The sequence below is a fragment of the Lissotriton helveticus genome, chromosome 2_1, assembly GCF_964261635.1.
Source record: "Lissotriton helveticus chromosome 2_1, aLisHel1.1, whole genome shotgun sequence".
Lineage (NCBI taxonomy): Eukaryota > Metazoa > Chordata > Amphibia > Caudata > Salamandridae > Lissotriton > Lissotriton helveticus.
In genome coordinates, this window is record NC_136059.1 from 1,523,909,289 (window position 1) to 1,523,922,745 (window position 13,457).

The following is a 13,457-nucleotide window of genomic DNA, read 5'->3' on the forward strand; positions in this document are numbered from 1 at the left end:
CCTGTGTGCTGCTGAAAATACAATTTTGATCTCACATGTCCTTCGCTTTCTATGTGCCGCTTCGTCGCTTAACTTCATTTCCTGTGTGCTGCTGAAAATGCAAATTAAAGTTCACATGTCCTTTGTTCTCTATGTGCCACTTCGTGGTTTTACCACATCACTTTTACTAAACATACTCTCTCGGCAACATCAACGTCACTCTCAACTCGCTGCAGTCCTATTTTGCTCTCACTGCTCCAAAGACGTGAGAACGCACAGATGACTCATCGTAGCTTCGCTGAATCAACAAGAACATTCCACGACGTCATCATTTGCCTGCTGCTCTGGCCAGAAGAAGATCTCTGTCACGGACACAATGCAGGGCCAGGGACCAACCGTCACCACACAGCTTGGTGAAGCTCGTTTCCACATGCAGCAGTTGGACCCACCCTTTAACCTCCTCACAATAAGAAAGGTACGTTTTAAACATTCGTACAATAAATCACTCAATCATTAGATCGCTTTTCTGCCGCTGGGGAAATTAACGACTTTCCCTTCTTAAAATTAGAACAGCAGCTGGAGGAGGTTGCTATTTATGTGGACATGAAACATGGCTTATTCCCTGAAGCGTCCAGAAATGGCGGTTGACCCACGATAAAATAAGCAGGAACTTCCCAAATTGGCACATAGTTCAAATTGCTGTCATTCTTTCATGAGGATGAGGGTGAAACACCAACACCAGTAAAAACTGTCCCTCCAACTCACGAAATCCATTAAGCTGAGGTGACTGGTAAACTTAGAAACAGCATTTTTTTTTCAAACATTTATTTTCAAATGTCAAAGTCACTGTGGTTTTAAAATCAAACTTTCTCTGTGCAGCCAACACTATGTGTTGTCACAACAAGCTGTTAGGTGACAAGTTCTTGTTCTTTGTAACTACACATCCCAAATTAGACTCTTGACTGTAAATACACCATAAGTACAAAATCCCCATCCCCTTCAAACGAGTTTTTTTAAATCATATCAGAACATTGCATTTTAACTCATATCAGAACATAGCATTATCTTCCACATACTCTGTAAATGAAAAGCACTATGACCCCAAAGGATAACCAAGAATAGTGCTAACGATAAAATTACCTAGAACATAATCGCCAAAATTATGTTGTGTCCTTAGTGGAAAGACACCAGGAGCCAGGTAGTATGTTCAAGACTAGTTTATTCAGTCTTCAAATCAGGTTACATATTAGATTACTCCAGCCAGCCTAGTGTGGTACCAGCTCCTCCAGGAGCAGCGTCCCTAGCTGCTCAGCCCATATCCAACTCAGTCACCCAGGCATTCAACGCATCACAGGCACACCAACATTCTAACACCAAGACACACTCTGGCTGAGCAGCTAGAGGCAGCAGGGCTAGAATACATGTTAAATAAACATGTAGGATATAACACAAAGCATGTCCTCCCGCTGATCTTTAATCACACTCGCCAGTCCCTTCTGGGCCGCCACTGTATCTTCCAGGACAGAAATTCGCTCCTCGGCCTCTCCAATCCTAGCAGCAATATCCGAGCGGGTTTTCGAACCCTGCAAATTGAGTTTTGCATTCTGCGGCAGGACCCCTGCGTACACACATTCTCCTGTTGCGCCTCGTCCTGATGTGCTATGATTGTTTGATAAATTATAGATAGGGTCACTTCCTCCGGAGGATCTGATAGGGTGTGTAGGAGTGACCGAATTGACTAGGTTCCTTGGAGTAAGCTGGCCCGGGATTGATGATATAGAGTCTGGGTCACTACTACATGGTTTGATAGACCTCTGGCACTACCATCATCAAGATAAAGACGGGTATACATATTACTCTGTCCCGCATAATAAAACGGTTTGTCTTGATTATGCTTTTCTTTCTGATCAGTATGTAGGGACGGCCACTATCAAGGTGGTGCCAACGATCCTATCAGATCATAATGCCTTAGTGGTAGAGTGTCCCTGGGAGCGCCCTATTAAACATCTTAGGCCCTGGACATTCGAGAGGAAGCTCTTGCTAGATCAATTATACCAGGATCACATGGGATGATGGATCTCAGAGTTTATGGATATTAATAGGGGGACAGCCTCTGATTGTATACTCTGGGACGCATTTTAAGCCGCGTTGCGTGGAGAAACGAAAAGCTTTGCCACCTATCGATGGAAAACCACACAGGCGCGGAGTAAAAGTCGGCTAGAGGAGCTACGCTTAACAGAGTTGGAGCTAAGCACTAATATTCGGCTAGGTCATGAGATCTCCCAGAGTCGGAAGGCGGTTGCCATATTAAAATCTAAATTGCTGGAGTCTTTTGGCCGGGATCTGGCGGCCAAATATGTTCAAATTCGAACGTCGATGTATGAATTTGGTGAAAATTCTGGTAGGGTCCTAGCCAAGAGACTTCAGCAAAAGAGTGTGGCAAATCGTATTGTTCGAGTTACGGATCAGCAGGGTTGTATTCAGGATACCCCAAGGGGTGTAATGGATGTCTTTATTAACTTTTATGCTTTACTTTATACTGAGGAGCCCAGCGTTATTCAAAATCTGAATGCTGTGGATGATTTCCTTCAGACTATAGATACCCCGAGGATTACAACAGAACAGAATGAGGTGCTTCCTGATCCTATTACTTGGGAAGAGGCGGAAGTGGCAATTAAATCTCTGGCTAATGGTAAGGCTGCTGGCCCGATCTTATTCATCTAGAATTTTATGAGACCTTCTCTTCGCTGGTTAGCCAGGATCTACTGGCAGTATTTAGGGCTGCACAGGCTGGTGTTAGCCCTGATTCTTGGCGACAGACTACGGTGGTATTATGTAAAAAGAAAACCAAAAATGAGCTGAATCCCTCTCCATATCGGCCAATATCACTCATTAATACAGACAGTAAAATTTACTCTAGTATTCTTTCTATTGGACTTGCGCGTTTTATAGTTCCCTTGGTCTCATTGGTCAGCATGGGTTTATCCCTGGCAGGGATACAACCGACCATGTTCGGCGCGTCGTTGCACTCTTGGACAGGGCGCAGGCCACGGGTTCCCCCCTTGAAGTAATCCTGTTGGACGCCGAAAAGGCGTTCAACAGGGTCTCCTGGGGGTTCCTGTGGTCTGTGTTGCGCTGGAAAGGGTTTTGTGCGGAGTTTATTCAGGCTCTTCAGGCATTGTATATCTCCCCAGTTGCGACAATTCGCATCTCAGGGCAAGAGTCAGGGTGCTTTAACATCATCAGAAGAACCAGACAAGGTTGCACCTGCTCGGCCCTGCTATTTGCTTTGTTTATTGAGCCTTTTCTCAATATGTTTGAAGCTAGCGAGGATATCTCGCCAGTCAGGGTTCAGGGGGTAGAATATAAGACATTGGCTTATGCCGATGACATTGTTGTCTTAACTGACAATGTTGGCTCTACCTTTTTGGCCCTAGAGACCTTGGCTGCTCGATTTGGGGCCATGTCCGGATACAAGCTTAATATCACAAAAACTCAAGTTCTTCAGTCAGAAGGTATGCCTCCTTCTGAGGTATCTATTGTAACAGAAACTACTTATCTCAGGGTTCAAATCTCTCCTGTGGTCGATCGGATTCCGGATTTGAGTTATCTTTCTGCTATTGACTCTCTCCATACCAAGCTGGAGAGACTAGACCATCTCCACCTGTCACTTTTTGGACGCTGTAATGTTTTGAAAATGTTAATCCTTCCAAAGTTCTTATATTTCTTTAGTTCAATTCCTCTTTTGATTCCACAGGTAACATTGGTTAGGGCGGAGAGAATCTGTCAGAGTTTTTATGGAGCTACCACCGGGTAAGAAGAGCTGCGAAATGGACCTGTCTCCCCAGGGCACGGGGGTGCTGGGCTGTTCCCAATCTTTTATATTATTATTGGGCTGCCATGCTACAACATTTTGGCTCACCATTGGTGGGCGATAGGATAGATTTCCCATTATGTATCAGCCCATCTATATATGATATTGTCCTGGGTGATGCTGCCAAGGGTGTTTTAACACGTGTGTTAGAGCCGAGTTATTTAAAAAAAAAAAGAAATTTAAGGTTACTTGGGCTCTGTTTTCTATTTGGCAGAAAATTCGATCTCGCGTATCTATTCCGAAGATTAATTCCTATACACCATTCAGTGCCGTGGGCGTGCTACTATCGATATTTCAGGATGGTGTCACATTTACATGGCACTCTTTGGGTTTAAAAGATATTGGTGATCTGGGTCACGATGGCCAGCTGGCCTCCTTTTCCTTTTTAAAGGATAAGTTTCACTTGTATTCTAACGATATTTTTAAAATATCTTCAGGTTAGGAGCTTTTTGGATAGACATCACCGCAGAAATCTTATCCTGTATGATAAGATTGCTTTAGTAAAATTGGTTAAGAAAAGAGCTAGAATAGGAGCCATCTATCAATGTCTTTTGTCAGATCTTCCTGATGACTTGGATATCCACAATGTTAAGTGGGCGGCGAAATTTGGTATTCCAACACTGGATTGAAACAGCCGCTTGAACTAGCCAGATATGTTTTAGTTTCGGGTACCTTGCGTATGCAAAGTTATATGGCTATGTTCAATCTAAATCATACCCCGGCCAAGATTGCTAGTTGGGGGAGGGGGAGTGGCAAGGGCGATTCCTGCTCCAGGTGTAAATTTCATGCAGTAGATGCAATTCATATGTTTTATTCATGTCCCAATCTGAGTGTTTTTCAAAAAGATATTGTGGTTTCATCAATCAGGTGCTCAAAATTCCGGTTAACATTTCCCCGGAGTTAATTATATTGGGTTGTGAACATGCAGGAGCTGCTGAAAGAACAAGATTTCTGTTCATTGCGATGGCAATGATACGGTTATGTATAGCAATGATACGGTTATGTATAACCTCACAGTGCCTAAGTCTGGAGGCTCCTACCTTCTGTCATTGGAAAGCTAGGATGTTAGCCTGGTATAATTTGGAATCTTCGGTGTGTTTGGTGAGGGGGAGAAGAAAACGCCAGTTGGCTTCCAGGATATGGGCCCCGTTGGAGCAGTGGTTCTTGCATTGAACCATTTGTTGCTATTTCAATTTCTTTTTTCTGCCTCTGGTTTTTGTTCCCTTTTTTTTATCCCCTTTTTCTCTTTTCCTCGAGTATCAATTTAATGTTCTTTATTCTCTCCACTGATGTTACTGATGTCAAATTTTAAATTGTTTAGTATGTTAAATTTCTGTTGTCTTTTCTGATTAAGATGTATGTATGTACTTATTAATTTGTTTCCCCAACTCGATACACTGTGGTATTGGTGTTATGTTTTTTTTTTCTTTTCTGAAAAGCAATAAATAAAATTTTTTAAAAACACCAGACAAAAAGATTCCATACCAGGTAGAAATATAGAGCTTCATTTCATTTTTTTAAAAATAAGAGAAGATGGCGCCTGGATAGGACGCTCGAGTATGTCCCTCCGGCATCGCCATTCTCGAGCTTTGTAATGCGGCCCATTCCCAGTACCCTAACACAGCTGGGGAGAACCGGGTGCTGACGGAGAGTTGCTGTACACAAGATTTGACACGTTTTGGAGGCTCGAGTGACCTAGAGAGCCAAGTGCACGAGTCAGGGTGCGCGGTTCCCAGGCCGGGCAAGAGACGGGAGGCGTGCTGCGGCGGACAGATGCCGGTGTGGCAGAAGAACACTCTGCCAGCCTGCGACGCAGGAACAAGTGAGCTGCATGTGTCATGTGCATGGCTTCCTACCGGTGGACCTGCAGGAGGGTGAGCTGGATACTCGGCTGTCACCTGACACGGCTCCTGAGCAGCACCTGGCATTTTGATCGGCAGAGGCGCAGCTACAGCATCCCGCGACACGCAGACTGCAACCGCTCTAATGAAGTGAGAGCTGGGCACTGGACACAACTGTGGATACAGGGCACCAGGCGCACTGTAATTCGGCGCTCTCAGCACGCCCGGCAGCCCGGACATTGGGACTCGCAAAACGTTGCGAGAGAAGCGAGCAGCCATCTTGGAACAGCCAAAGAAGGGGCCCAGCAGGGCCGCTGGAACACTGGGGAGCCTTGAAGACACAGGCACAGGTGACACACTCTGCTTGAACCCAGCCTTGGAAAATACAGGCTGAACAGTGATAGTGCTGAAGGGCAGTGGAGCTTCTAGATCCCAGGGAAGAGCGCTTGATTTGTGTCACTAGCCGACACCAGTGAGTAAGCCACGATGCCTAGCAGCCTGCAGCACTCCGCATCATTAATCCCCCACTGTTTACTAGTGCAGCACTCGCCCACAAACCTGCCTAGGGCTGCGCTGGGACTCCCGCGACCGGCCTAGTGGTCCCCATTGGAATGTCCATGAGGGGTCTAAATGACTAAAGGGGCTTGATACAGAGCGAGCATTGCTTGTGCTTACCGACTCCTTCACACCCGAGGGGTTCGGGCACCTCGGTGCTACTTTCTCTTTTACTTCTTCACAAGCACGAGTGGTGCTTTTTGTTCACTGCAACAAAGGAGCACACAAAAGGACTTCAAGAATACCCACCGCTGGCCAGGTAACCCCTGAAAAAGGGCCTAATGCGGAAACACACAACGACTTCGGGCCTGTGGTTGAGCCTAATATGTGACTTCCCCTCTGACAAACACTAGTGATACTGAGCGCAAGCCGTGATGGCAGTGCCCCTGAAAAAGGATAGGAATGTAAAGGAGATGCTCCTAAAGAAGACTGTAGCCTCTAGTGCGACAAACACCGCGCCCGCAGAAGAAGGCGGTGGAGGGTGGCGATGGACCGGCCACTAAGGCCTTTATGTCGGAGCTGTTCTCCCTGAAAGAAGATATCCAAAAATTGAAGAGCCAGCTCACCGCAGACTTGGAAGAGCTCTGACGCGATCTGGAAGAGGTCGGCGGCAGTGTAGCTACCCTAGAGGACCACGACACGAATAGACACAAGGAGATCCATATGCTGCAACAGGACCTTATCCGTTTGCAGGAACAACATCTTGACCTACAAGCACACGATGAAGACCTTGAGAACTGCTCTCTGCGAAATAACATACAGATTCGGGGAGTACCTTGGAAAACGGAAGAAGATGATCTTAGATCCTACGTTCTGGCTCTTTTTCGACAGGTTCTGGGAGAGGATGACACAAAAGATATTCGGATGGATCGGGCACATAGAGTGGGCCTACCCAGAGGAAATAAGGCGCCGCCACCGGACATTCTCGTCTGTGTCCACGATTTCCAGCTGAAGGAGTTGATCTTTCGTAAGGCCAGAGAATCCCAACCTATACATTTCAGAGGGCATACACCCGCTCTCTTTCGAGACCTAGCAGCGTCCACTCTGTCCAAAAGGCTAGAATTCTGAGTGGTGACCACCCACCTGCGAGAGAAAGGAATTCCATATTCCTGGAGGCACCCCTTCCGCATCATCTTTAAATATCACGGGCACCTGCGCCAGCTACAATCCCTCAAGGAGGCGTTGTAAGTTTTGGAACTGGAAAACTCCTTGTTGGCTGGGCATGAAAAGGGTTCTAGAGAAGCTCCATCGCAAAGGCCCCCTGCGATGGCAACAGGTTGCCAGGCCTGCCGCTGGCCTTCGACCGGACCCAGTGACGATGACCAAAGAAAGAGAGGCAGTGCTTTCCTCACTGTCTCAGCCTCTGGCGCGCCCACTCTCCCCTTGACATGAGTGGCAATGCAATTCGGTATGGTGTAATTGATATGCAGACGGGGGGACGGGGAGAACAGTCCATGCCACCTACTGAAGATGTGCGCCTGATGCTCTGTAAGGATCAGGTACTCTGTTATTTGACTCTGCTTTAGAGCCATGACCTCCAAGGTGTTCATACCATAGACAAGCTTTTGTCTTGCTCAGCTGTAACAGTTTTTTTGTTTTTGTGTTGCTTCTACATATAGTTATATTTTTTCTTGGGGTCTCAGCACCAGTCTAGACGCACTTTCAGTTCTACACGCACCTGATGACACCTACCCACTGCCCTTGAGGGGAAGGATGGCACACTAGCTGACGATGGGAAAGTAACACTTTAGCATGGGTAAACACCTCAAAGTTGTTTTCCTCAATGTTCGGGAGCTAAACAATCCAGTTAAAAGATCTGCAATCCGCTCCCTTATAGAGAATTCAGGGGGAGATATATGTCTCCTCTAGGAGATGCATCTCCTCTCCAAAGACACCCCGCTTATGCGCACATGGAGTTTCCTGCAGCAATAGTGGTCCTCAGGCCCGTCTAAGAAACATGGGGTGACAATCCTACTACGAGCACACTTCCCTGGCAAAGTGATAGCCACTCATTTAGAAATACGGAGCGTTTGCTAGCTATTCGAGTATTGTGGGAGGGCTCTATATTACCTTGGCCTCTATTTACACACCTAACACTCAACTAGAAACTTTCATCATCAAAGCCCTTACGGAAGTACTGACCTCCCCAGATGCACTTGTATTGGTAGGGGGAGACCTGAATCTGGTGATGGATACATCTATGGACAGGTCAGGGCAAAGGTCGGGACAGACTGGGGCCTTCTCATCATGGGGCTAGGATGGCTGGTAGACAATGGTTTGCAAGATATGTGGCGTGTTCAGAACCCCGGAATCAAAGACTGTACCTATTACTCTGCGGCTCACAAGTCGTATGCGCGGATTGACCACTTCCTTGCCTCTAATACATTATCCCGTTGGCTCATAGATGCTTCTATTGAGCCAAGGTTCCTGTCGGATCACGCACTTATGATGGTTAGCATACAAGCGCAATTGGCCCAGGCAGTCCCTCCGGTATTGCGCTTATGGGAAAACCTCTTATATTCGCCAGAGAAGGTGATAGCGATTAAATGTACACTAGTAGAATACCTGCAGCTTAATGATGAAGGGTCTGCTTCTCTGTCAGCGGTATGGGATGCCTTAAAGTCTGCCACGAGGGGAAAATTCATAACTCTCTCTACAGCGGAGACCAGGGCACGGAAAGAAAAGCGATAAGAGTTAGAGCAGGGAGTAGCAGAGCAGGCATCAATACATAAACAAACAGGGGCACCAAGGGTTTTGCTAGAGCTAGAAAATAAACAATTGTTATTGAAGCGCCTTGACCTCGATAGAGCTGAGTATGCACTCCTCAGGCTGCACCATAAATTCATAAATTCTATCTCAGCGGCGATGAGTGTTGCAAGTTGCTGGCTCAGAGGCTGCCTGCTAAAACACAGACATCCCTGATCCAGGCCATTAGAGGAGGTTGGCGCAGACTCACAGATGGTATATGCCTTTAGGGCTTTTTATCAGACTCTCTACACAGAACAGGATTCGCCGGTATCAGACCCACGCTCTTATTTAGGGAATTGCACAATCTCACCCCTGCCAAAAGCTACGGCGGAACAACTTGACTGGCCCATACACATTGAGGAGGTTATCTCAGCAATATCTCGCCTTAAACTCGGGAAGTCACTGGGCCCAGACGAATTCTTAGCTCTATTCTATAAATCTTTTTTCCAAGAGCTGGCCCCCTTTCTGACTAAACTATTTAATTATTTCCTAGAGTCAGGGGCGGTGACAGAGAACAGGTCGGAGGCAGCCATCTCTGTCATTTTAAAACCCTCCAAAGATTCGATGGACTGTGGGTCTTATACTCATCTCCTTGCTAAGCACTGACACGAAAATATTCGCTAGTATCTTAGCAGCATGACCTAATCCCTGAATGGCGGATCTCATTGACCCAGACCAAGCAGGTTTTATCCCTATCAGGCATGGGGGAGATAATACAAAACACCTTTTCCACCTCATGGACAGCTTACAGAGATCCAGCAGACAGGAGCTGTTTATGTCCATCGACGCAGAAAAGGTGTTTGACAGAGTGAGCTGGTTCTACCTGTTTGATACGCAGAGGTATTTTGGGTTTGGAGAGAAATACATTAAGTGGATTAAGTGATTCTATAGCGCGCCAAGAGCGTTTGTATGAGTGAATGGAATTAACTCTACTACCTTTCTGATCTCTAGAGGGATGAGACAGGGTTGTCCCTTGTCCCCTCTTCTGTTCGCTTTATACACGGAGCCTTTTGCCCAGCGTCTGAGAGAGAATCCACAGATTGAGGGTCTAAAGTCCAGGAAGGATACTCACAAGGTCAGTTTATACGCAGATGATGTGATCCTATCGCTTACTAACCTGCTGACCATCCTGCCTACTTTGCTTCTAGAATTGAATAAATTTGGGGAGGCGGCAGGGTTCAAAGTTAACTTGATGAAGTCACAGATCCTGAACTTACATATCCCTCAGCCTGTAGCAGACAATGCTCGGACTCCGTTCCCATTTCACTGGACCCAGCAAGACATATCGTACCTGGGCATTAGACTGGCTCGGACCATATCCCAAACAGTGGCCCTAAATTATACAACCTCACTCGATCACACTACAAAGGCATTGGATGGCTCGACTCAGCTGAGGCTAGCCTGGTTCGGGAGAATTGCAGCAGTCAAATTGACAATACTCACCCGCATCCTATACGTATTCCAAACAATACCAATGGCTCCGCTGCCAAAAGTACTAGACCAACTACAGACATTATTTAATACATTTGTTTGGGGAGGGAAGAAGCTGCGTATATCATTAGCACAAATGAATATCCCGAAAAAAGATGGTGGTATTGGCCTCTTATCAAAAGTAGTAAGTGGCCGGGACACAACTTCATGGTAAGTGGCTGGTCTGCAAGAAAAACGACCGACACCGTATCTCTGCGCTATATGCCATGCTTACTGCCCAAATGCTGGAAAAAGCACAAAGGCCCAAGCTAGATGGGAAACAGTACTAGAGACAACTCTTGGATGAAGAATGGGATAATATAATCTATTGCGCTCACCATACAGCACATAACACAACGGGTGCAGTCTCTGCTTTTAAGGTTTTTTCCTATTGGTATTACACACCAGAGCGAATACACAAATAGGACGCTATCAAATCCGAATTATGTTGGAGGGGGTGCAGGATGACAGGTTTCTTGGTCCATCTGCTATGGCACTGATCCAAATTGCAACGGTACTGGACTGAGGTTCTAGATAATGTGGATGAGGCATTTTACACATCTATACCTAGATTCCCGGCCTACACCATACTAGGGCTCTCAAACCCCGTAACCTTTCCCCTTCGTTCTCTGAGGGGCAGGCAAATCGCGTTGGCACTTCTAGCAGCACACCAGGTAATACCAGCACACTGGGGGACCCCGACGATCCCTGAATTCACAGCCTGGCTTCACAGACTCTGGTTAGTCCTAGCCATGGAGCGACTGTCGTTGCTGGCAGATCATAAGGGAGAATCATATGCTGATTTATGGGCCCAGTTCCTGCGCCTCTTATCAAAAAAATTATGTGAGGCTACCTGCCCCAAATACCTCTAAATTCTTCATCTACTGCCACAAACCGTGCCTACAGCAGGGTCAGAGCCTTTATTGCAGAATGCTTCACAGAGGCCTCCTACCTCGGTGCTAGAAATCAGGGGTGTGGGTAGACTAGTGTGGAGGGGAGGGGGGAGGTAGGGAAGGGCTGCTGTAAGTTTTCGTTTCCTGTTTTTCCTTTTCCTTTTTTTGATACAGAACCATACAGTTTGAGCCTGTATTGATTTAACACACCTACTATGATGCTCCGGCCTCAGGGTTGTAGGCATAAAGCTATGTAATTATACATGATATATGCTTTGCCGGCCGGTGGATGTAGGTATGAAGCTGTGTTCTTGTTTGGAGAATCTATATATGGTTAATAAAAAGATTGAATCCATTAAATAAAACAAGACGAAAACAACAAAAATCCAATTACTAGAACTGGAGTTATGAATTGTTAAAGACTAAACAGTAAAATTGCACTTAGAAGCATAAAGTACCAACCAGGGATATCTGGGCATGCTGGCCCTGGTCCAATCCAACAGTTCAGCACATGTCGGATACAGTCCCAGATTAGTCCGGCAGAAGTTGTACCTTCTCAAGTTTTGTGCCAAGTGTCGCATTTGCGGGGGAAAAGTTTGCTGGGAGCAGAAGGAGCATCACTGGCAGTGCTCGGTAGGGGCATGAAGAGCATTCCAGGCGTTGCGGATGGACAGGCTGGAGCCTCAAGGTGGCCATCCACGCCGGTGGACAATGCGTGCTATAGGAAGAGTAGAACTTAATGTAGCTCACGCCGGTTCCTTCGGGCATGCGCCTTGGTCCTGGTGCTAATGTTCACGTTTGTGAAGAGATGAAAAGTTTGATTTTAAGAGCTACAGATTCACCCACGGGTCCAGGGACCTTAAAGGTGCCTATTGGGGGTCAGCAACTCGTTGTAAACGGGTCCAGGAGCTGGTCGGAGCCTAATATGTTCCTGAGGCTCAGATCAGGAGGCCAGCAGGTTAGTCCTCTGAGTCCCTCTGGGGTCCTGTTTTCAAGATGTGTTCCAGGCCCAGTTCTTCCTCCGCAGGCATGAGGGCAGCAGGCAGTAGGTCAGCACAGCAAGGCAGCAGCTCCTTCAGAATGGCAGTCCAGCAGAGTGACAGTCCTTCCAGCAGTCCTTCTTACTCACAGAGTATCTACTGGTCCAGAGCTGTACTGAAGTGGTGGTGTCTGAGGTGCAATATTTATACCCAGTTGTGCCTTTGGAGTGAAGGAGACTTAAAGAGATGCCTTTGAAATGCACATAGTCCCTGCCCTTCCCGCACTGGCTCCAGACTCACTACAGTGGGTTATGTAGCCCTTTGTGTGGGGACGGAACATAGCCTATTCGGATGTAAGTGAGTCTGTGCCCAGCTCCTCACTCCCATCTTGCCAGGATGGCCCATTAGGTCACATCTAAGATCCCATTGTGTGTGGCTGTCTAGGAGGAATACACAAGCCACAACGGTCACCCACCACAGACAAGTCATCAGGGATAGGCAGCAGGCATCAATGTAACTAAAGTAAGAAAATACCAACTTCCTAAAATTGGCATTGTTTTACATTTGCAATTTAATATCCGACTTCACCATGAATTGTTTTTTTAAATTGGGATTCCAGAGATACTAAACTTGGGGGTAAAATCTCTTCCCAATTGGAAATTACACTTATTACGGTAATCCCTGTGCTGTCCTATGGGAGATATAGGCCTTGTGATTGTGAAAAATGAATTTAAGAGTTTTTCACTACTAGGACATGTAAAACTTAAAAGAACTGGTCCTACTTTTTAAATTCAATACACCCATGCTCTTGTGCTGACCAGGGCCTACCTTTAGGGGTGACATATGTATTAACAAGCATTTGCAATGCAATCCGTCTCGCCTTTGGGACCTTATAACTGTTTAGCTATGCAGCTCATTATCCTGGGTGTTGTGCTGGCAGGGATTGAATAGCTATACAATAACTACACACTGGGTAATGCAGTGTGATTTGCAACTGCAATTAATATTTAAGAAAAAAAAGGGTTTCTTATTCTGCATATTCATTATTAACAGGGTTCTGTGTGTCTACAGAAGGGGGGTGGCTTGTTTAGCAACAGCTCACAGTGAAAGAGTGTGG

The 13,457-nt window shown here is 46.4% G+C and overlaps 1 protein-coding gene across 1 annotated transcript in view; it reads left to right on the plus strand.

Annotated features, from left to right (window-relative positions):
* The first annotated feature begins 332 nt into the window (after positions 1-332).
* The window catches only part of LOC144819835 (uncharacterized), a 480,874-nt gene continuing 467,749 nt past the window's right edge, over positions 333-13,457 (plus strand). The window contains exon 1 of the mRNA XM_078677565.1: positions 333-454. Coding sequence (XP_078533691.1) covers positions 356-454 — 99 coding nt within the window. The 5' untranslated portion in view covers positions 333-355. The remainder of the gene's footprint in view (positions 455-13,457) is intronic.